The sequence below is a fragment of the Mastacembelus armatus genome, chromosome 10, assembly GCF_900324485.2.
Source record: "Mastacembelus armatus chromosome 10, fMasArm1.2, whole genome shotgun sequence".
NCBI lineage: Eukaryota > Metazoa > Chordata > Actinopteri > Synbranchiformes > Mastacembelidae > Mastacembelus > Mastacembelus armatus.
The window spans coordinates 13,370,266-13,395,363 of NC_046642.1; the positions used below are offsets into that span (position 1 = coordinate 13,370,266).

Genomic DNA, 25,098 nt, shown 5'->3' on the forward strand with positions numbered 1-25,098 from the left:
TACTAATAACTTGAATGCTACTTGTGCTTCACCGCGTTTATGAGGCTGCTCGATCTAAGACGATGAGAAGCTTTGGGTTTGATTGGGACATAGATGAGGGGAAGCATCTCGCACAGTGTTTATCAACTTCTAAATTCCGTCTTAGCTGTATCTTGCCAGATCTGCCAGCAATGTTTTATTCATTGGTGCAGTGTGCATGTCTAATCTTCTGTGGCAATGGCTGCAGCTCAGTCGGTGAGGGTGACACTTCTTAAGAACTAACAAAATGGTTGACACGCTGCTTGGGATTTTAATATTGTAGTTTTACACAGCTTAGACGTATCCCAAGGGACTGACTGATGGACTCTTACATATGTTACAGCGTACGGTATCTGACCTTTGTCTGAAATTCAAGCAGACCATAATGTCGTAAACAAATTAATATCTCAGCAGTAAATAAGACAGTTTATGCTCATGTTGTGCTTTTCCTCTGAAGTGCCAGTTACATGTGCACAGATTTTGTTGATGCAGCAGGGGTTGTGTGACTGTGAAATCTCCACCTGTTCACTTCTGATGTTCACTTTGCATCACTTGTCGTCACATTCGTTTCTCTGTAAAGAGTCTGTCTGGCTCTAATTCTATCTCTGCCCGGCAGATCAGGAGGCAGCAGGGTGTTCAGTGAAAGCACTTAGACAGAAAATTGCTGCAAGATTTGGATCAAATGTAATTACACTGGTTATTGAAAAGGCCTCTGTGGACCAATCAGGATTCGCTCTACTTCAGTTGACCCTGACAAGCAGAAATACTTTACAAACTTTCTCCTCAGTAGAGAACTGATTCTGTTAGTTTGGAGAGCTATCGCTGCATTTGCAATTTCCCCTTGTAGATTTAAGAAAAGTATTTTTGTGTGAAAATGCATGAGAAAGGTTTTGACTTCTAGCGCTGCAGTTATTGATTGTTTTCTGTTTTCATATATGTGAAGACCTCACTTCACTGTGAAAATTCAAAGTCATGACTTTATGAAATTAAGAAGCGTTTCCCTCTCTCTCAGTGTGAAACCCAGGAAAGGCAGCGTAGGACACAAGCATAGACTTGAAGCTGGTGCTCATGGGAAATGTAGGCTCTGCTCAGCCTTCCAATCAACTCCTGTTTGTGGATCTGATGGACACACTTACTCCTCCAAGGTGAGATAGTCACACTCTTTGTCCTCCCTCTCTCCTATCTTTTCATTTTCTTTTTATCAGTTGAACATCATTTTTCAATAATTCAGTTTGTTTTCAGCCAAAAGAGCAAGCGCAGAATTGCTTCAAGACATACAACAGCACTTGCAGAGTTTTTGGAATCTATAATTTATGGTGTAAACATTTGAGATGATGTTCCACTCTTTTTTTTTTTTTTTTTTTTTTTTTTTTATCTTGATAAATGATATTGTATTTCTCTTCCTCGTTTGTCACTTCTCTACTTCCCAATCTTTCTCATGCCTTATCTACCTTCTTTCCTCCTCCTCTTTCCCTCCTAAGCTGTCTCATTTTCCCACATACAGTATGTGTTGACTGCTGTCCTCCTCCATGTGTAGATTTTAGCAGTACTTTTCTGGTAGCTGTTGAGCAGATGACTGAGGAGAGGGCCAGCTGCCGAAGGTCCTTGTACCAGTGAAAAATAATACCTGGATCACTTGGAAGAGCTCTCGGAACTTCATCATCTCATTTGACTCTATAGCCCCATTTGCAGCTACAGCTCAGCTACATTACATTACACATAGCTCACCATAGTGCGCCAGTGCCATAGTGGTGGATTTACAATTAATGTTAGTGATTAGTCAAGAAGGAAATAAGCAGAGGAAGACCAGACTGGGAAGGTAGCAGAAAAACACATAAAAAAAGTGAAGTATATTGTGTCTCTCCTTGAGATAACAGACTCTGGATTCTTATTGACATCCACATTCATATTATCTTATTGCTCCTGAGTTCAGTCTTTTGGTTTCAGGGGTGAAGTGCAATCTAATACACAGAGACCTGATATAAATGGACAATAGAAGACACCCCAAGTGTCTTGCTCTGCTGAATCAAAGTCTTTGTGGAAGGAGTAATGGCAAAGTAACCCTGGCTATGAGCAGGACACCTGCAGACTGTTGTGCCTTTATTTGTTGCAGTGTTTCAATCACAGATGTGTAATAGTGTCTGAGGGGAGATGGTCAATCAAAGCAAGCTTACTTACAAAAGGAGTCCAAATGCTGCCATGTTTTCTTTGCTGGGAAGCTTGTTCTTTCACACATCAGCCCTGGCTGTTAGCTCGGCTCTGCAGAAAATGAAAGGATCCCCTGGTATTTGGTGAGTGTGATGTTGGTGTTGGTGAGCAGAGTTAAGCCTCCAACCTGGAAGCATGAAGCAACCTCGAGATGTGGAGTTACATCTCATTGTGAAAGAGGAAGTGGGGTCCTTCCTAATAACATACCTGTTGGAGAGTTGGGCTGTGCTGAGGAGAGAAGCATTAAAGGAGAAACAATAGGATGGAGGAAGAACAAAAGGAGACAGAGGGCTGGTGAGTCCCTCTGCTCTCTGCGGTAATTTAGTTGGAGGGGTTCTGTTAGCTGGTGGAGTGATGGGTCCCTGTGGCCCAACTTAAACTCTGCTCACCAGTGAGCTGCTCGGTCTGAAGCTTATTCATGTTTTATTATTACATTACATGCCTCCCTCATCGTAACCACACACACCCTCACACACACACTCACGATCCCATTAAGAGGACAGTGCTCTTATCTCCAGAGAGGTTTCAGCCCACTAAGTTAAGTCCATTACTTCCCTCATCTTAAATCATACTTCCTCTCTTCTCCTTTCTTTTCCACTCTTCTCTGCTCATCTCCTCTATTTTTACTCCACCAAGTCAGGTGTTAAAGCACTGTTTCATCAAAACCACATTAACCCCTGGAGAGAGACAAATGTAAAGATTCATGGGGCCTCTCAGTGTGCTGACAGTGACTGCGGGAGGTCATTCATTTCCTAAGCTTGTTCTCTCTCTCTCTCTCTCTCACTCTCAATCTCACTCTCTCTCTCACTTCTCTCTCTCTCACTCTCACTCTCTCTCTCTCTCTCTCTCACTCTCACTCTCTCTGTCTCTCTCTCTCTCTCTCACTCTCTCTGTCTCTCGTTTTCTCTCCCCTGGTCTCTCTAATTCGATATGTTGGGAACAGGACAGCATGCTGTTCCTTTGTCAACAAATTTCATTAGGCAACATTAGCAGCGCTATCAAAGAGGTGACAGAGGAAATGATGGATTTGAATTTGAACGTGGGAAGTGAAAGTGCTGGCAGGATAAGACGAAGCCTGTGCAGGGCATGATATATGTAGAGATGTTTATGCACAGTCATGGTCTCACTCTGACAAAACCTGTTGTCATCATCTCACAAACAAAATTTACATAACTCATTTCAGTTTTCATTATTCCTCTTGGAAGGATATTGTAATTGGATTTTCCCCCAACTAGTCCAAACAATTTCTTACTCCTCACTTACCTGGAATTAGATTTATACTGTTAAATTACATTCTGAAGTAGTCCATCTTGCTTTTTGCGTTGCATTAGGTTTGTACTTTAGTGAATAATAGAATGTCACTGAGCATCTCTACGTCTAATGGTTTGTCTACATGGCTGCTGGACTCGTTTTCATCAAAGACAAATGAGCAATCCTGTCTCAGCAAATCTGTTCCTTAACTTAACACCATTTAATGTTCAGTTTTTGCCTGGTTGTGATTAACTATTGTGTCTACAATTGTTGATTCTTCTCTAATAGTGCTGCCATTTATTTAAAAGGGAATCTGAATGTATTAGTATTTCACATCTATAAATAAAACAGATTAAAATACCTTGGCATCTCACCTGTGGTAAGGTCAGCATCCAAAAACACTGGAACATAAACTTTCCTTGATGTCTCTCTTCATTAGATGTGCCACATCCAGTCATTGCCCATGTTTTCCAAATGCCACATATATTTGTAGTCTGCATGAAAGGTAGCTGTGTTGACATATCCCATCTTCCAGTCAGGTCGGGTGTGAGATAAATGGAAGAAAGAAGGTAATACTGTAGTTTATCCTATGGGGTCAAAATGTTGCCATTTCCACTAGTTTCACCAGATTCTGGGATATGTGATTCAACTAGAAAGTCTGTTTTTGTCATTCATTTGTGGTCTCTGAGCCCAAGAACCCAAATATCCCTAATAATATTATTTGGGTTGTTTTTTAAGGCTTTAGAGAACACTTCCAGAGGTGATCTCAAGCGAGTCTGTTAAATTACCCATATTTTTTGTGTTTTTTACAGTGTAAGTTGGAGTTTCAGAGCTGCCTGTCTGGGAAGACAATTTCAGTAAAATGTGATGGGCTGTGTCCTTGTTTGCCCGGTCAGGAGCTTAGAAAACCACCACATAAGACTGACATGGCTGGTGAGTACAACACTAAAACTCTCTGATGCATTAATTATTAATTATTCACACTGCAAACACAGCTACATCTTTGAATTTAGATCAAATTACTTCTCAATGAGGCTGCTTCTTGTTTATCTTCCCTGTTATCACTAAATATACAATACGAGCTAAAGTCAAACCTCTTTTTAGTATTTTTCTGACCGTACAGTATGTGTTGTAGGGATTTACAGTATGTGTGAGTATATGAATGAAAATGAAAAGTGTAGATAAAAGGATGAAAGGATGAATGTGCAGAAAAATGGTTCTGTTCTCTGCTTCTATCATTTTTGAGTTCAGTTAGATAAACACATGGCTACACCACACACACACACACTCCTCTGACACTTCTCTGACAGGTACAGGGTACAGTGATGGAGTGAGTGTGTGTGTCTTATTGTTTGTCATGAAAATGGGATTTCAGCAGATGGATGGAGAGATTCTGGAGAGAAATGCAATCTAAAGGAAAGCAGCACAGAAAAGGATGGATTGTTATTGTTACAGGTTTCCTCTCTCCCAAATGCAGGGTAGTGGGATGGTTGTAGTTTTGTGTGTGTGTGTGTGTGTGTGTGTGTGTGTGTGTGTGTGTGTGTGTGTGTGCGTGTGCGTGTGCGTGTGTGTGTGTGTGATCAAATTTTAATGTGACAGTCTGGTTCAAGGTTAGACTAAGGTTAGAGTAAGGCATATTGTGGTTAGGGTTAAGGTTATTGTAACTCTTCAGGAAATCAATTCAAAGCATTGAGATGTGGTGTCCACATTGGAAACGAGATTGCGTGCATGCGTGTTTGTGATAGTAGTCTATCTATCTATTTATCTATGATGGGATGTTGAATATTGACCATGCTGATATCCTTCATACACACATACTGTACAACATACACATATTCTTCCCTCACTAATCACTCACTGATTAGGAAGCATTTATTAGGATCTCGAGGTTCATCAGGCACATTTAATTCAAAAGGAAAGTGCCTGCTAATTAATGATGGCTCTCTCTTTATCTTACACTCTCCTTCATTAGTTTAAGGCTGAATGATGGGGAGAACAGAGAGTGATGTTGTAAGAGAGAAGTGTTTTACCAACTTGACTACTGCCTAATTAATTCCCCTCCAGCTTTGCTCAGTAGAAACTATAAATGTGTGTTTGGTCTGCTGAGATCTTGGCTCTGGGAACGAACAGTTGTTGAGTTTGAATGAAGAGACATCTTGGACAGTGTCAACATGCAGCAATACATTTACTTTTTTCTTTGAGGCTCAGTACATTTTCAGTTTAAACTTAGTCTTTCCCTCCCACATATAATTCTGATTGAGCTTCTTATTGGCTTCTAATTGACACGAAAGTCACTGCACTTTTTCAGTACAGCCTGTCCCCAGACCATCAGCGAGATAGCAAGCCCAAATGTTTGTGCATTCAGAGGTAGCAGGGATGAATGAAACGTGTGTTTGTCGTCTCCCAACCTGATAAAATCTCTCATTAAATCTGCAACAAAAAATGGTAAACAGATGGAGATGGCACTAGGTGAGGAAAATACCGTGTGTCAGATTGTGTTCCTATGGTAACTGTTAAAAGATCGCAGCAGTTCGGTATGTGCGATCACTCCTCTGTGTTTACCAATATCCACAGGTTCAAACTGGGTTTTAACATTAATACCAAACTGGCAAATATCACAGTTCACACAACACCTGTGTCTCCAACTGGAGCTCCATAAACATCACTTGTACAGTAAACAGGCTTGTTGTGTTGTTATACAACAGTTTGGTAGAATAGTGCTTCATTTTACACTGAAGATGTTCTGTGGCAACAGCAAATTTAACTGTATGTACTAACTGGAAATGCACACTATGTCTTTACTGGGAATACTGGTAAATAACTCCCATGCATTGTTGCCACATGTGCCAGGATTTAAAATATTAGACTTTATAAATACTAGCAAATATATTTGTAGATACATTTTTAATGGCTGAAATTACAGGAAATAAAAAGAAAAAAAAAGCATTAAATTTAATGTTCCAAATGATTCCCTCATGTCTTCATGTATCCGCAATTTCAAAGTTTAAAGCACACTCTGACATATTTGAAAACATCTTGCTTTTTTTTTTTTTAGACTTTCTCAGTCACCTCATGAAATGTCACCTTGGTCATGCTTGATTTTTTAAATTTAATTATTTTGCGAAAGGCACATGAAACAGGAGAGATGAATTTAATAAAGCGCAAGAAGTGGAAACATTTAGCAAAAAGTGTTTGTGTGTTTGTGTGTGTGTGTGTGTGTGTGTGTGTGCGTGAGAGAGCGTGTGTGCGTGCGTGCATGTGTTTGTGTGTGTTTGTGTATGTGTGTGTGTGTAGAAGCTCATTTGTGCGGAGGGCAGATGAGGTGAGTGTCACGATAAGTTGACATCAAGAGAAATGAGCTGGACAGGCAGAACTAAGCTAATTAAAGTGGCAGTGGAGCTGGACTGTTTAAAGCCAGAGTGTGAGGAGGTCTTGTCAGACATAAATATTCTCCCAGCCGACAGTGTGTTAGGTACACAAGCTAAAACTCGTGCGGTCTAATAGTCCTGCAATAAATCCTACGTCCATGAAGGTAAAAATGTTTAAGAGAGGTGATGATTCAACTGTATGATCATTTTGGAAGATGGCAGTTTGGTTTATACTGACAGATGCTTTTATTATTTTATCCACCCCATTTATATAATTGAGACTGGGATAAATAACAGAAACAATTCTCTCTATAATGCAGTACAGTTCGACAGCAGTATGTTTAGGTGAGGTTAATTAAGCCCATTTTAATGGTAGCATCATACTACAAGATACTACACTAATTAATGTACAAGAGATGAAAATGTGAATCATTACGGTTAAAACAACACTAAATCATTCATGGCACAAAAAAATGCCCTTCCCTGATAAAACTACAGTTTTGCACTTCTGCTACACCCTAATCACAGTCAATTGACAGAAAACGTTTTTTTTTATTGATTATGGTGTTGCCAGATCTGTTAAACAAAATCACTCACCCATTCATTCATTCACTACTCCTTTTTCAACAGTTTACTCAATAGCAAGTGGCTGTTTACATTTCAGACACTCTATTGACAGCTGTGGCCTTCACGTCAACAAAATGTGAAGCATTGCATCATGGGGTTGTTAGCAGAATTACAACAAATTCACAAAATTAATGTGTTACTTTTTGTCATGTTGTAATGTCTGAGGGCATTATACTGAAGTTAAAATTCACATTTAGGCTAAAAACTAGTGACTATATAGTAGCAACTGTACAACATGTTTAAAAACCACAAAGGAACTAATGGGAGAGGTTTTATTAAATGTGAGAAACTACATTTAAGAAGAGTATATGGTGTGTAAATTTAGTGCCTCTCATCTCTCTTTCCTTCTTCTCATTCCATCGATTTTGCTTCACAGTTGTAGATGAGACGTGTGTGCTGCAGTAAGACTGTTTATTTGACATGCATTGTCTTTTATTTGACAAGGCAGATTGGAAGGTTGCAAAAATCATACTTCTACCTTCAACCACACTAACAACCTTTTCTTTTCGCTGAGCACTGGTAGGCGTGTGGGGAACATGCCACTCTGTGTTTGTCAGTCTCATCTGTCCCATCCCATATCTCTTACTCATTTATTTTCTGGCTCAAGTCTGCAATCCATCACTGTGCACAGGGTTGAGTTAAAGTTCCATCTCTAACTGTTTGTATTCTCTGCTCTTTTATTCATTGTGACTGTGAAACAGATGCATTTTTGGATAAAACCCTTTCCTTAGCTTTTGACACTGGGTCAAACTTGTTGCAGTGTCACACAAATGGATTCTGCAAAGTCACTACAGTATCCTACCCTGCAAAGACAGATGTCCAGACTGTCTGGAGATGAGAAATTAGAAGAAAATTAAAGATTAGACAGTAATTACAAGTTAATTGTACATGTTGATTGCTCGTTGTTTTTTTTTTCTGTAATCTTTAATTTAATGACATTTCTTAAATGAATGATAAACCTGATCCACCGCCATCTTTGTTTGTCAGCAAAGGTTAAAACTGACTCAGATGCACTGAGATCTAATTTGATCTGTCATCTGCCTCTGAGGCAGCTCGTCCGTGACACCAAACATCATCACGCTCATATAAACAACAGCTCGACCTGATACAAAGCGATCCTGTTGGTGATCATGTGTAAAAGCTGAGAGTCAGTACTGGTTATAGTCAATGGGATCTTTTTTTTTTTTTTTAACAATAATGGTGAATTTTCTCTTGGCTACAGTTGAACAAAAACACTGACAAAACAAAGAGAACCATTAGAGACTGAATGGGCTAAATCCCCTCGCTAAATTAAATTTTTCCTGGCAATTTTGCCTCACGGCTCCACAGAGAACCCACAGGAGGACAGACTGTGTTCGCCTCTACACCGCCTGCACACTTCCTATCCTCTCCTAACACATGCCAGTTGCTTAGGGATTTTTTTTTTTCCCCAGAGTGCTGACCAGTTTGAAGAGTGCCTCTAAAGCATTTTTAGTATGTCCTATTGAGCCATACTGAGCAGCACAGGCCGTTAGTTCGAATACTTACAAACTATAAATACAAACAATGTTTATGGTTTATTGACAAGCTATCCTTGTGTGGCCAGGAGGTTGTTATGATGATGCAAAACCTCATAGGGAAGATGACAGGTGGATGGTTGGGTATACAACATTTCCATCTCTTCTCCTACCAACAGTCAGTGTTTTTCACTTAAGGCATGTTTATGGCTGAGCATCTAAATCGATCCAAGTCTGAGATATCTGGAACTTGTGATGGCTTTGGTACTTCGCTCGTGGGCTAAAATGGCTTCAAGACCAGCTAAGCTGAATAAAAAACAGCTACACACTTCTAAATATGTAGCACAACAGAAGTATCTTATTTAGGCTATATATCTGGTGTGGCTACAAGGAGAGAAATGGAACTAACCATCATGAAATAACCCCATGTCAGACTAATAAGGGATTTTCCATCCCATTCTGTCGATGTTACATGAATGCCGCATTATCCGATCCAAACTTTAAAGCACTGCACACACACACACACACACACACAGACGCACACACACACACACAGCCTTTACTCAGAGAAGCCAGAGCCATCATGGACGTTGGTGACCTCATGGGAAAGGCTTTTATTGACATGTCACAGTGGGGAAAAAAGCAGGAGTAATTTGTGAAATGAATGATGGTTGAATTCTACTAACTGCTTTAGCTTCAGTGTTCATGCTGGCTCACAGTCACACTGTCATGGTGTACTGGGACATGTGAATAGGACAAAGCCATAGTTATTAGTCACACATGTTCTGTTTTTGACAAGTCAACACATCAGCTGTGAAAGAATCTTATTCCCTTCATTGCACAAGTCTAAATATCCATAATATGTGAATACCCTTGTGGCTCTGCAGGGTATTTAACTATATGTGTCAGGTGAAAACTCTTTCATTTACATTATGGAAGACAATCACAAATGCCTTTTGTTTTTATTTTAAGATGATCTGTTGTTGGCCATCAAAGCCTGCTAAGCTTAACTTTCATTTTAACCTCAAAGCAAACGTTCAAAGTCCAGGTATAATCCAAGTCCCCCTGTATCAGTAAATGGCTGATGAAGCAAATGTTTAAAAATGAGCTCACTTTGCAAAAATAGTGTCATTCTTAAGGGCCAAAACTTCGAACTGGTTCTTTCTGACTTTGTCTTTGTAGTGGCCTCACTTCTGTCTCTACCTGTCTCTGTGTCGGTGCAGACAGTGTATTACTGATCATTATCTGGGCTAACCTTAACTCAGTGCCAGTGAGATTGTTCCTGGAGAGCTGATAGCTTGGGGCAAAGAAAATCAAACATACGCTTGTATCTTTTTAATGAATCTGACCTTCTATCTTCCTCATATCTCCTACCTGAATGTCTCAGCCCATTTCTTTCTTTTGCTGTTACCTTGCTAAGAAGTGTCACCTTGCTGCACTGCATCCCCCCCCGTGCCTTTCATCTTGATCTGATCAGACCATGCTCCTGATGTCTCAAGGTGATCACCACCCACCTTTCCACTGTCTGGATTTAGAGCCACTCCTTCCCTTTTATATGGCAAACTTTGTTAATCATTCATAAATTATAAATGAGACCCGTGAAAGGATTCAAAGCCTCGGGGGCACATTTATCTCATGATGTAAATCGACCTGGAGGGATTGCAATTTGGGAAAGCTGCACTCAATTACCTCCTAATGGCAGTCAGGATCTGATGATGGTGCTAGACTATTGCATATTTGTGCCAAACTAGGGAAATGAATAAGAGAAACCTCTAGTGGTATAAGATGGTCAAAAGGTGTTGATTAAAATGACAATTCTGACAAACACTGAAATACTTTGATTGATTGATGCTTGTTTGATTGAGGATCATCACATTTCAAAGTTTTCTTCAGTATGAAAATACTGTGACCGCCTTCTGTACATGGAAACAGGAACTGCAAATAGCTTATTTCTTATACTGAAGCCACTTATCAACATCAGGAGCTTTCAGACTAGGGGGAACTTTTCATATTTCTTAGAACCCTTACAAGAAATTCACCTTTTTTTTTGTGTTTACAAACCACAGGACTTTTTTAAGCTCCTACTTCAGAGTAAGTACTTTTCAGTACAATAAGAAGCACGACTGACGTGTGTTTACAGTACACTATTTAAAGCCAGTGCAGGACTGGCAACCAGCATTTTGCAAAGTTAATTTTAGTAGTGGTAATGTTGCAGAAGTGAAATCTCCATGCCAATCATCAGCCAGCTTATGTTATTTCAGCATTCATACTGACAGTGTGAATATGAATAGAAAAAAGCCCTTCAATGTCTGTAGTTCCTAGAGCTGTTTCCCTGGAACTGTTTGGTCTGAAAGTGCCTATTTATCCATGGCAACATTACACCTTCTCCTTAATTGGCTTGTTGTCATTGTTGTTCTTAACTTAATAAAAGAAGACCTCCTTGAGCCTCTCTTATTTGTCCTGTTTGTATCTGTTAATGGAACAGAAAATAAGAAGGCTTGTGGTTGCATTTTTTTTTTCTTTTTGGCTGCCATATTTTACTGATCTCAGTTTGCTGACATAAAAGGCAGCAGAGGCGAGGAAGTGTTGGGGTGCGAGGGCAGGAGGGAGGAAGGAAGAAGGATGAGAAGGTAATCCCCAACCATGACTCAATGTTTGATATCTGACCCATAGCTCTGATCGATAACTTCTCCTGTGTGAAAGCAGCCTGTGTGTGTCTGGCTGTCTACTATCACTTCATTTTGAGTAAAAGACGTTCACTGTCAAACAATTTGTGATGGGTTGGAAGTGAAGCCAGTAGAATATCAGCCTTGGTAAGTCTGGCACTAGAGTATCTCTGTCTCTGTGCACATCCCGTAGAAAAAATTAAAAGGGATCTGTTTGGCTTGAATATACCACCAGTATTCAATTTAGAAGGAGAGAGGATATCAGCAGATTTTGTTATTCTCTGTAATACAAGGGTCTCCATTACCAGTTTTTATCAGACCAGACTGAACTGGTCAGTGTTTACACTTATACACAAGTTTTATCAGTTAAGATTCCACAGAGACTGTTTCAGAGCACTGCTTGGTCATAGTCTGCTTTGCAGTGTCACATAAAAAATAATGAATGCACATCTGCTGCACTGCTACGCTACTATCAAACCTTAACTACCAATGGAAGCAGACTTTGTAAAATGAATAAAGACAAAGGCTGGTGTAATCAGCCAGACAAATAGCTCATTTACTGTACTGGTTCCCAACCTTTGGCCACATGACCCCTAGATATAAAGCAATTCTTTTAGAGGTCTGATGAAGCAAAACTATCTCATAGGAAAAAAAAGCTGTTGGAGGAACACAAGCATAAAATTGTTTCTCTAGAGGAACTTGCAAACTAAGCTGACTTGCAACTTGTGGAGCTGTACACTGAACGAAAAAGCCTGGAAGGGAATTTGAGTTATTTTCCATATGTAAGCAACACACATTGTACTAGTCATCCTAACAAGCCACGCTGCATGACTGTACAAGCAATCTTTGTCCGAGTTTGGTCGGTCTTTCCTGCTGACAGCAGCGACATTACTTGTTGAGTCCCACATCAGATCCAGCTCGGCCATAACAGTGTAACGTTTGTAACCACCCCTTAGAAAGCTTTTTATCTTGGTTGGGTATTCGACATCTTTAAGCTGCCTGACCCTGATGTGGCTCAGAAAGAAAGTGAGAGAGAGAGAGAGAGAGAGAGAGAGAGAGAGAAATGGTTAACAAACTGTTGTATCTGTGTTGTGCCCTTCAAAAAGCTCCAACTTTCTGACTCATTTCCCAACAAAGGGACTCTAAACTCAGGCGGCGGTGTCGGGCTTGTCCAAAACAATTTAGGTCACTCTGAGAAAAAGAGATAAGATGTGTCCATTGAGACTCATTGTGTGCCACAGCGCGTAGTCCGAGAGTCTTGACAGGAGAAGCTGGAGAGAGCAGTGGAGTCAAAAGTAGAAAAAGTAAAGGAATGGGGAGGTGGACAGAGAGAGAGGATATCAGAGAGAGAAAAAAAAAAGAAAGCTTAAATCTTTGGAATCTGGAAGTGTGTGAGAGAGAAAGATGGGAAATGAAGCACTCAAAGCAATTTAGGTGAGAGAAAGAAATAGGGGAGCGGGGCATATCAAAGTGGCCTTCTACGTTTAAGAGAGAAAGTGAGTTAGGTACAGCCAGGTATGATAAGTGGCTTCTATTGAATCTTAGAAAACTGACAGAGTTGGAGGATAGGGAGAGATTGGAAATGAACAGGCAATGAAGGGAAATAAGCAAGTGGTGCTGAAAAGCAACAAAAGAATCAGAAAAGCAGGGAGTGTTTGAAGCAGCAATGAATGGGAACAGAAAGGATAACAATGAAGGAAAACTTACATTTGGGATTAAGACTGGTAATATAAATGAACAAAGGGATAACGTGTCTTGTGGTTTGTGTCCAACATGCTACAGACTCTACTTCTGCCTGCAGGAGAATTTTATTTAGAAGGTGAAGATAATGTTTAGCTGTTGGCATTTTCTCTTACTTTCTCTGCTCCAGAGTGTAGAAATGAAGAGCACAGTGAAATGTTATCTGTCTGGTGCTAAAGGGTTTTATTACACACACACACACACACACACACACACACACACACACACACACACCCCACCTTGGGATTTCAGAGGTAATGTCACGCTGATAGCCAACCAGATAAATGTTACTTGTCCTTTGCTCAGCTCTAGTCTGTTACCTGGGGCATCCACTGCTTCATAACAACTGCAATAATGGTAAAATCCCAAAGTATAACCATAAGATACAGTGTGTGTATGTGTGTGTGTTTGCGTGTGTGCATACATCCTTGCAGGATATGATTTAACAACAGGACTGGGAATGTGATTTGGCAAAAATGAAAACTCTTCTAATGTGAGATATGGAAATATCTCACGGCCCTGCATCGAAATAACTACTTGAAAACACCTACAGGTTTTGTGGGGATATTTGTATGTGTGTGCACGCGCGCATGTACGTGTGCATGTGTGCGTGCATGCTTCTGAGGGAGCGGAGAGAGGAGAGAGAAAAACTGATGACTGATGACATTTCTTTCTGCCTGCTGTGTGGATTTCATTTATTTGCATGTAAGCAAAAGTGTTTAATTTTTATTATTATTTAGTGATTTCAAACACTCAAATGCATAACTAAAAAATATCCACATGCTAAAATGCTTGTGATGATCAAATGTTCAAAACCTTTGTTGCTTCACCTCAGTTCTGAAGCGGGAGCATTAACCTCCTCCTGCATTGTATCTCCACCTGTGGCATTTGGATTGGCAGGGTCGGTATGCGATGGAGAATGGCTCTTGTCCTTCATGCACATTATCAAGCTCTCAAACGAGACACAATAGAAAAAAATATGTCAGTCACAGACTAGAGAGAAAAAGAAAGGAAAACGGAGATTGACGGACAGAAATGAGGGAGACAGGCAGAGGCAGAGGTCTTATTGAATTGCAGACAGACCCTGTCAGTCCCACAGGGCTGGAAGGAGCAAGGGATTTGTTAGGCATCAACAGCTTATACTTTAATTAAGAGTATCGTTAAATATAGTCAAATATGTTCCGTTATGTGCTCTCTTTCAATGCTTGCATGTTGAGCTTTATCAACTTGCTTGACAGTCTTGGATTTTGGCTTTGGATTTAGTTGTACAGTGGAGTGTGATCATGCATTAAAAACTCCAACACAGATTTATCTCCTCCGTGGATTAAAGGGAATGTTCAAGTGGCTTCCAGTTGCAACACTACACTTTGTTTTTCCTTTGAGGGCACAATCACATTTTGGGATTTAAAAAAAGACCTTTGTCCACTGGTTGCATGCGTGTTTGTCACAGAGAAGACTAAATGGTAAATGCTGACAGCAAATGACGAGACTCCACACTGTATACTGAATTAGTATGCGTGTGTGTGTGTGTGTGTGTGTGTGTGTGTGTGTGTGTGTGTGTGCGTGTGTGTGTGCGTGCATGTGTGTGTGTGTGTCAGACTGGGTTCCTATGGCAACTGTCAAAAGATAGCAGCAGTTTAGTATGTGTCCTCACTTCACTGTGTTTACTCAGGAGTAAAGTTGATGAGAAAAAGAGAAAGAAAAGAAAGAAAGAACACACAGAGCAAAAATAAACAGCAGATAAAAATGAAAGTTTCATAAGGAGCGTCTTTTTTTCCTTTGATGACAGCAGTAGATTGACACTTTTCTCTCTCCTCATTAACTTGTGTATCTATGTGTGTATGTGTGTGTGTAGCCTGCACTGATACAGAGCTTCACAGCCTGGCTGCCAGACTGAAGGACTGGTTTGGAGTTCTCCACCTTGATGCCAACAGAGACCTCAAGTCCTCTGACAGCTTTGACTCCACTATTGGACGTGAGTACACCCCCCCCCCCACAATATTAATCAGTGTGTGTGTGTGTTTGTGTGTTTGTGTGTGGGTGTGTGCACGTGCAGCCCTTTCCTGTTGAGCAGCCACACTGTTCAGGCCTCAGGAGGACTGGTGGTGTTGCTGACAGCGACCCTGTTCTGTTTTCTGTAATGTCAACATGTCTGAACACATCTCAGCACTGCCATCACACATGCTCGCAGACACTCATGTCTCTGTGAGCTACTTGATAAAAATAAGAAAGTAAGTGACCTAGACATGTACTGGACTTTCAAAAAATGTTCACTTCAGTGATTTTTTTCTCTATTTTTTGCCTCTTGATGTCTTCTCTCCATCAGACTTTGACACTAGCATCTTGCCCATCTGTAAGGACTCACTGGGCTGGATGTTCAACAAGTTAGACATGAACTTTGACCTCCTGCTGGACCAATCAGAGCTGAGTGCTATCTACCTGGACAAGTATGAGCTGTGCATGAAGCCTCTCTTCAACTCCTGTGACTCCTTTAAGGATGGCAAACTGTCGAACAACGAGTGGTGCTATTGTTTCCAGAAGCCTGAAGGTGAGGCTGGGGAAGCAATGAAAGTTAAACAGTGATTGGTGGAAATAGGAGCATTGAAATGACTTAAAGGTGCAATCCTTAAAATGTGAAAGATTTAGAAACATCTAGTGGTGAGATTGCAACCTTCTGAACACTTCCCTCAACCCCCGGTATTTGATTTGTCCATTCTGGACTACTGTAGAAACATGGTGGTGCAACATGGCTGCCTCTGTGAAAGAAGACCCGCTCCATATGAAGGTTTAAAAGGCTCTTTCTTAAAAGACTATAGTTTTGCTATAACATAGGCCTTCTTCTCATAGTTTGGGGTCATTACTCATTTCTGCTATGATGACACTGTACTGCTGACAGGAAACAGGCAGTAAACAGAGCAGGCTGATCAGAAACAAACCACCAATCATACTTACTATACTTATTCGGAAGAAAAGGCAAAAGAAACCATTAAAACTAGTCCTAATAGGTTTGGCAGATGGCTTATGGTTGCTGCACTATTGTAACTAACATAGCCAGTTATCTTGGGCAATCAGGGATTATTACAGTTATTTTTGGTGAGCTCATTTTCAATTTTCCCTCTAATTAAGTGGTATAGATAATATGGTAAACCTGGGGGTTGTTAACAGCCTGCTTGGCCATCTGCCCGGTGATGTTCCTTGTTCTATTGGGCTCTGGTGTATCAATCCGCTCATCTCATATAGTCAACCTACTGTCAATAACGCTAGATATCACGTCAACACAGTAAGTTGTAAAATAATCAGAATTGTTGGCAGTGATGTTAAGTTTGCAAGCTGTGTTTTGGAGTGTGGGGTGTAAAGAAAAGATTCAAATAACTACTGAAAATCTGTAGAGGTGAACCAACATGGGAGGATGTTTATAGAGGGAATGGAAACGCAAGTGGGTGACTAATATAAAAAATCAATACTATATTAAAGGATGGAATGAAGTTGGGGTAACTATAAAGTAAAATAGATTACAAGGCAAAAAAGTAGCTATTTCAGTTTAATTGTGTTGGTCGTAAGACAAAACAACCGAACTATTGTGCATGTTCTCTGATTGTAGGACTGCCTTGCCAAATGGAGAAGAGCAGGATCCAGAATCAGAGTCGAAGGAAGAGCCTCATAGGTCAGTCCAGACGATTAGCAGATTCACTCCTGATCTAGAAATCACCACGCCCACCTTTTATGCTAACAAACACAGACATAACAATGACAAAATCTATCCTTTTTATTTCTTTCTATCATGCAAAAGGGATATTGTGTTTACTTACTTACTTGACATTTTCCGCACGTCATCTACCCCCACTGTGCAGATCATTCAGTGTTGCAGCTCACGGCAAAAAGAAGAGAAAAAAAAAACTTGAAAAATGAGCTTGTACTGGGTCAAATGAAGGTAACAGAAAATAGGCAGGTGTTTGTGGGTGTATATGGGTTTGTGTGTGTTATTGAAAGTGACTGCTTCACCTTAAGCAGGATGTATGGTGGTTGTCCTGCAACCTTCACAGCAGTAATTGATTGTTGATCTCCCTCTGCGTATACGCAAGACCTTTAGTTGCAACTACAGGACCCGCACATGCAACTGCTGCTGAGCAGAGATGAGATTCTACTCTCTACTTTTGTCAATTTAATGTTCTCAGTGCTTTCCATCTTTCCTTGTTACCATTTACATTTTCTTTCCCTAAACTCTTTTGTTATTAACAAATGTCTTCTCAAATTCTCCATTTCCCCGTCCCTGCCCTCTTTAGGCTCCTATATTCCTCGCTGTACTGAAGAGGGCTACTTCAAACCAACCCAGTGTCATGGCAGCGGACAGTGTTGGTGCGTGGACAAATACGGCAATGAGATTGCTGGATCCCGGAAACAAGGCAACCCCAACTGTGGTATGACCACAACACACCAACACATCTGCACACTGAGAGGTTCAGTATAGCAAAACAAGGGGTTTGGTTGTGTTGCGTTTGCCCTTATTGGCCCCCGTTTGTCTAGCTGTCTTTCAGAGTTAGTGCTTTGATCCAGGTGGGTTGCTGTACATCTGTCTTCTCTCTCCCTTTGTGATCTGCTGCACGCAAACCGCAGAGCTTCTCTTTAAAGCAAACCACTGAAACACGGATGGCAGCACAACTTTCTCTTTTTTTCTTTCCTCAATAACCTCACCGTGTCTCTCTTCAGCTTTACTGGTTTCTATGCATCAGTGATAATTTAGGAAATAGATAGTATTAGGCATGCCTCTGGAGCAAGTCTAGCTGGTTGACCATCAGTCATACTGGTTGTCTGATTCAGTCTGCATCTGATATTCTGCTCATGTCGCTTTGATGAAACACCAGCAAGTCAAGTAGGAAAATCTGTCACTCTTGTCAGCAGAGTGCAACATCAAAAGATTTGTTAAAAACATGACATTGTAGCAGTGGCCAGGTCACGCCTTGTGGAAGAGGAGACGCACTTAAACTGCTGGCTGCATTGAGACAATGAATATACTGTTCAGTATATAATGAAGTGCTTTGATATGTTAGTCATAGTTAACAATCCAGCAGTGAAAATTCAAAGGGAATGGTCCAAAAAGCCAATAGAAGCACTTTGCAGCAAATCAATGGCTGAGGGATTTTCATTGAGAGAAAAAAAATATAATTAGCAAGAAAGAAAATCAGGCAGACATACTGATTATCAATCAAACAGCCAAGTCACAGACACAGATTTCAGCTCACTCGAATGCCAGTGTAGTCCAATGCCAGTAATTGCAACTTCCAACATTGATGAAGACTCTGCGGTAAGCACACACACACACACACACTGACAGCAGCAGTTCTTTGTCTCTGGTCTAACAAGCTCATGTAACTCTGGCTGAGTGGCCTCAGGCTGGAGCAGGATGGACATCTCACATTCAACCCCGCAAAGACAAACAGGTAGCATTGCAGCAGCTCTTGTATGACCACAACAACACCAAACAGACTTTAACAATGTAACCAGAGTACACTTAAACCTAAGTACAGGTTGGTTTGGCCTGAGATCAGGAGGATTTTTAGGTCCAAAATTTAACACAATTGCTGAAGCAACAGCAGGGATAATAACTATTGTTTGCGCTGTTGCTTTACAGGATCCAGTGTTAGTATCAGCTGCCAAAAACATTTGGTAAACACCTGAAAGTTTGTAGATTGAACTTGATGTAACTTAGGTCACCACTGAAACCTGCTGGTTAAGCAACCCCTGAACTGTGTGTTGCATTGTCCACTGTGACTCAGCACCTTATAATAGGAGTCTACAGCCATGTTGGAGCTCTATTAGACTAACCATGTTACTGGAAATAAAGGATTGGCCTGCAAGCAACACAACAGCAAGAGTGAGAGAATCACCAGAGTTATAGGAATTTAATTGAATCCAGCCAATGGTTGTTCAGTCTGGACTGAAGCGTTGAACTGACAGATGGGCCGACAGAGAGACTGACATCCCTAGAGCTTTTACCGTGGCTAAAAAGCACAGGCTCGCTGGCTTGCTTGCAAGTGCACTGTTTTACAATCTAGCTTGTCTATGTTTTTGTTTCTGCACAGATGAGGACCAGGAGACTTCGGGGGATTTTGGCAGCGGTGGCGCAGTCATACTCCTCGATGATCAGGAGGAGGAGCCATCACAGAACGGCCGGAGCCGGCAGAAGAAGAGACGGGGCCGGATCCACCCCAGAGGAGCCATCGAGGACGACGAGGACGAGGAAGATGATAAGGATGACGAGATTGGCTACATTTGGTAGCTTTGCTCCATTTTACTTTGCCATCAGCCGACCAGGAAACTCCGTTAACTCAGCACAGATCTGAAGCCATTCCAATGTCTCCTACTCCTCCAGTTACCTTGGCAGCAGTCCATCTTTCAACTTCCAAACTTACTCTTGTAATCCTTGTCCCTTATCCAAATGTCTCTCTTCTGTGAATTTCATCTGACCTCTTTCTTTTCAAGTGTTTCACTCTTTCCTCTGAAAGAAAACAGAGAGTCTATTAGATTTCAACAATCACTCTCGCGCCCGTGTTAGAATTCTGCTCAAGCTGTTCCACTTTTTGCTTCTACCTTTCCCAAACCAGCGATCTTTAATCTCTCCTACCATGGACACACTCTGTTTTCTCTAGGACCCTCTTTATCTCCTTTCACTTATTATGTCCCTCTCCTCTCCCTGTATGTCCATTTCAGAGCCTCTGGTCAGTCTGTAAGCCCAGATACACAAGCTGATGTATTGGCTGTAAATATGTTCCCTCCAGGAAAGCCAAATTGTGGATTACCTTCGAAGTTCTTCCATCAGTGGTTCATTCTCATGTTTTGTGTGCCACTGTTGGGCTCCTTCCAGTGTTCAGCAATGTTTCCACAAGTCACCGCCACACCCAGGCTCTGAGATGCTAACACCCCCCCCCCCCCCCCCCCCCCCTCTCTCTGTTATTTCATGGAGGATTGTAAATTATTTATTTGTTAATCTTGAATGTCCCAGAAAGCCCAGGAAGCAATGAGATTAATGATGTATCGTTGTTGTTGTTGCATGTTTCTCATCGTGTTTCTGTAAAAGAGAGATTCACCTGGCCAGGTCTAGCTCTATGCATCTCAAACAGCAAGTGATGCCTATTTGGCTGCTACTATACTTTGTTGCTATGTTGATGCTGTCTAGTGTCTTTTTGGTTCTTCTCCCAATCTCAGGAGGTAGGAAGTTGCATTTCAGAGCGGTAGAAGTGTAGGAAAGTGAACCTGCAAGGCCTACAGTTTAAATCTGCAGTGTCTCAGCCAGCTATTCTTTTATTAATTGGTCAGTAGGGCTGCTGACTGCATGGACACTAGAGGAAGAAGCTGCTCCTGAGCTGGGAGGACATATGAAGTCAGGCAATCAGAGAAGAGGCTCTGTTCTGCCTTGCAACATCGGATATGTTCAGTGATTTAAAATTGAAATCTTCACCATGTCAACTAAGTGAACTTTTATTTGTAACTTTGAAAATTTAAGTAAAGTGGCACTTTGGGTGTCTTTTGAACCTTACAGCTCTGTGTTCATGTGTCTGTTGTTTTCCTAGCGTACTATTTTCAGATTATTTCACCAAATAAAATAAAAACACATCTGCTTCATCACTTTGAAATCATAAATATGTTTATATGAGTTGACTTTTTATAAGGTTTTTTTTTCCTGCAGCCCAGATTTCTCTACAGTAGAACAATCAAAGCCCTCCTTCAATTATGACCTTTTCCAACCTTGAGAAAGCAGCCTACGCTGTTAGAAGCCGACAGCAGAAAATACTCTTATCACTTGCCTTTGAGAGGAGGAGAATCACAAAGTGAGCAGTGCCCAACAGAACATAAAAGCTTAATGAGTGTTTTTGTAATATCACTGGCTAATGGGACAGCTGACCCCATTGGGTTGAAACAGCCCACTCAGCACTTTGAAAACACATTGTACCAACAATCGGAGGCTAAAAGGACAACCAAATCTTCTGGCTTGAAACAGCCTATTCAGCAGCTGTGTGGGATCATCTACTGTTCTCAGGGTACATGACAAACAGTGGAAAGAAAATGCTTCATTGGTTCATCTTTTCTCACATGCAGTGTCTGCTGTTTTTTTTGTTTTAATTATTATTTTCTGCCCCCTTTCTTCCTAACAGCATACAAAACCTTCTGTGGATTATTGGTTCTTTACTTCACTGAATGACAATCTGCAAAATGTAGAGGTATGCTACACGTTTACCCTTTTCTTTTTTCTTCTTTCTTTTTTTTTTTTGTGGAAATAGGAGATGTGAGAACAGAAGTCTATTACACCTTAAGGGAAGAGTTCAACATTTTGGGAAATACACATATTCTCTTTCTATCTAGAGTTAGATGAGAGAATCAACACTGGTCGTTGTGTGGTGAATTGGAAATCACTTCCAGCAGCCAGTGTGAGCTTAACACAGATGGGAAGCTGGGAAACCTCTAGCCATGTTTTGTGAAGCAGTACCAAAATTAACCTATTAGACCATCTGAGGCCCACTAATAAAGACATGTTATATCCTTAATTTAAACAGTCTGTTTCCTAGTGTTTCCAGTTGTTTTATGCTAAGCTAAGTACACTGACTGCTGGCAGTAGCGTTTAAAGTATACAATACTACTAGTATCTACTCACCTAATGCTCTGCAGAAAAGCAAATAGCCCTTTTTAAAATGTCTTTTTGTCTTTATTTTTAAATGCATAATGTCATCATGCTGCTGCCTTGCACTAAGGAAGAATGAGCCTTAGCTTAGCATTAGCTACCTGTCATAGTGACATTTGATAATAATGGTTACGGAGGTGTTAATAGGCCTCTGAGCTTTGCAGGTTGTTAATTTCTTTGAAGCAGCGGAATCACTTATATTTCTGATACTATACAGCTGAATTTTCAGGCTGTGTGCCTAAATTATTTATTTCCCCCCAAACCTGTTGAAGAAAAGGGAAGACACCTGTAGCGTGCTGTTACAGCAGCACTCACAGACACCAGTTCATTGAAAGGAGAAACCAAACCCACATTCATACTTTATGTAAAGCATCACTGGCTGAAGAATATAGTGGATATGTTAAAATTATCACAGTCCCTAGGCGTTCACATTTTTCATCAAACAGTAGCCTCGTTCGTTTTGCCTCCTAACCACATGACCGATCACACATCTCACTGTCAACCCTCTTAGCCCACACATACAGATACACACACACGCAACCTCATTATTGTTTCTATTTCCCTCTATTCTCCCACTCAGTCTCCTGGAGAGAGTTCCATCTTCATCTCAGTAAGGGAAACGCGTGGTTGTGTTTCATTCTCATCGTCCTCCGGTCCTCTGCTTTATTTACCAACTGGCTACTTTTTTTCTTGTCCACAGATGGTTTGCCTGTCTGGGTTTCAAGGAGACCAGTGACTGAGATGAGCAGGGGACTTTTTTGGGGGATAAAAGGAAGTGGATTGGTGATGTGTTTTTTTAAAAGCAGTAGATATTTTTGGTCTTAGTTATTAGTTTTCTACCTACTTTGATCTTTGGGTAGTGATTTCTCTTAATATTTCACATTATTTTTGTTTTTGTGCAGATTATGAAGAAGTTGTGGTTTTATAGGGGTTTATGTGCCAGATTGTTTCTTGACTGCAGTTTTTGCCCTTTACTTTTTTTGTGTATAAACGTGTATTTGTGAAATTTAGAGATACTGACAGGCATACTTTGTCATTTTGGCCAGAGCCAACCTGGCTTCTCCTCACTGTTTCAAGTCTTTGTGCTAAGCTAAGCTAACTGGAGTTAGCTTTACTATATTTACCATAAACACAGGTTGACCTTCTTATTTAATTCTTGGTAAGAATGTACATACGTGTATCACAAAATAGTTAAATTGTTCCATAAAGAGGAAATCTTGTATTTAAAAAAATCTAAAAAAAATAATGGTTCATTCCATATATCTATTTATATTCATTTTAAATCACACAGCTGACTGATGGACTGTGCAAACAAGAAGCAACATCATAAACACCATGATCAAAACACTGAACCTTAAATCATCAATGCTTTCTCTCAAGTTCACATCCTATAGTGAAAAGCTTTAACTACATGTGCAATATGTTATACTGAGAGGTTTAGGTCACTTAATCAAAAGAGCAGGCTGCAAATGGATAGTGCTCTTAGACTCATTCCACCATGTACCTGAGTAATATGCCACTTTAGCAGGCGAGATCTTCAAGTGGTTCCAGGAGTCCTTAGGGTACAGAGCACTGCTGGTTTTTCTAGGCACTTTTCGTTCTCGCTGTGTGATCAGGGAGCGGTTTAGACCTGTGACCTTAGGGAGTTGCAATTAAATACCTGTCAGAATAAAAATCCAGCAGCACTCCAGGGTGTGAGGACCAGATTTGAGGATCACTGGTCTAAAGCCTGCCTATGTAATTGGCAGAGACATTGTAATAAGTAGGGATCATCTCTCCCTAATCTGTCACAACCCACCACTTGCACTTGCACTCTTTTCCATGCTTGGCTACTGCAACAACCAGCTTGTGGAAGCTCTGAAAAGATCAGAGTCCCCCTCATGCCCCTCAGAGGATACTTTTTTTTTTTTTTTTTTTTGGAGCAGTCACTTCAACACAGTAACCAACAACACTATCCTAAATTCACAAATTTAGAGAAATCATACCATTCTCATTAACACTCTGCCAGTTGGGTCTCCCTGATAGCACTAAATTGATGGGTGAAACCCTCTGCTAAATAAATTAAACAGGAAACAAGTCATGAGCGGTTCCAGTGGCTTCACTCCAGGCAACAGTGATAAATTAAATTGCTTTCAGGTGAGCAGTCACATGAGACCAAAACACATTAAAAAAGAGTGTCACATTACACTCACACCAATAAATGTATTCACCTATTTAGTTTTTCTAATTCGTTTTTTTTTTTTTTTATCCGATTGTTGCTACTGTATATTTCAAAGCCAATTCCACTTATACCCACCAGGAGCAAATATTACTGTCACTGTTTTCTCCTGAAGGAAATGCATTATATTTCATGCAAAAAAAATGTGACTTGAATTTGTAAACACAGTGTGTGACACCAGTGCCCTCTGGTGGTCTAATCCAACCCTTGAACCGGTAAATTCGAACTACAGTTGGTTACATGTGGCTCTCTTTTATAGAGGAGACCCTGGAGGCTAAGTGGTTTATGGCACTGACCGTATAGTTGCATTGTGTGGTCATTGACCATTATTTGTAAATCATTCACCATTTCATTTTCTTTTCACTTATATCAAATATCATAAAATATAAATTCCAAAAAAATGCAGTGTTGATGAATAAACCTTAACAGTAACGTTTTATTTGTCATTATCCTATTACAATGTCATTGTTTTTTGTAAGTAAGAATTTTGTTGCATAATTGTAGTGGTTAACAGTCAGAGCACAGAAAAAGTCAAAGATACCACAAAAGAAAACTATAATCAACATGTCTTCTGGCTTATCTGTGGCTCGTATAGTTTGTTTCTTGTAGAATCAGAGGTTTGGAAGGGAAGACCTCCTTGTCTTGACTTTTTTTTTTTATAAAGAGCTTTGGGGTATGGCTGTAGATAAAAGGCACTGGATTTCAATGTATGCTCCTCTCCGGCAAAATATATGGTAAATAATAAGTGAATAAAACATATGGACTGGAAACGTGTATACATTATGACATAAGATCGCTCCTTGCAGGTTAGATGGACCCCAAAGCTGACTGG

General features: G+C 40.5%; 1 protein-coding gene across 2 annotated transcripts in view; it reads left to right on the forward strand.

The window, feature by feature from the left end:
- spock1 (SPARC (osteonectin), cwcv and kazal like domains proteoglycan 1) overlaps window positions 1–20,293 on the forward strand; it is an 85,059-nt gene extending 64,766 nt beyond the window's left edge. The window contains exons 7-13 of one of the 2 annotated variants that reach the window (XM_026330389.1): window positions 1,031–1,163; window positions 4,290–4,410; window positions 15,230–15,349; window positions 15,701–15,922; window positions 16,976–17,038; window positions 17,658–17,792; window positions 19,455–20,293. In XM_026330389.1, the coding sequence (XP_026186174.1) occupies window positions 1,031–1,163; window positions 4,290–4,410; window positions 15,230–15,349; window positions 15,701–15,922; window positions 16,976–17,038; window positions 17,658–17,792; window positions 19,455–19,651 (991 nt within the window). In that variant the 3' untranslated portion in view covers window positions 19,652–20,293. The remainder of the gene's footprint in view (window positions 1–1,030; window positions 1,164–4,289; window positions 4,411–15,229; window positions 15,350–15,700; window positions 15,923–16,975; window positions 17,039–17,657; window positions 17,793–19,454) is intronic. The other variant, XM_026330390.1, reaches the window with a different exon arrangement.
- The last annotated feature ends 4,805 nt before the right edge of the window (window positions 20,294–25,098 follow it).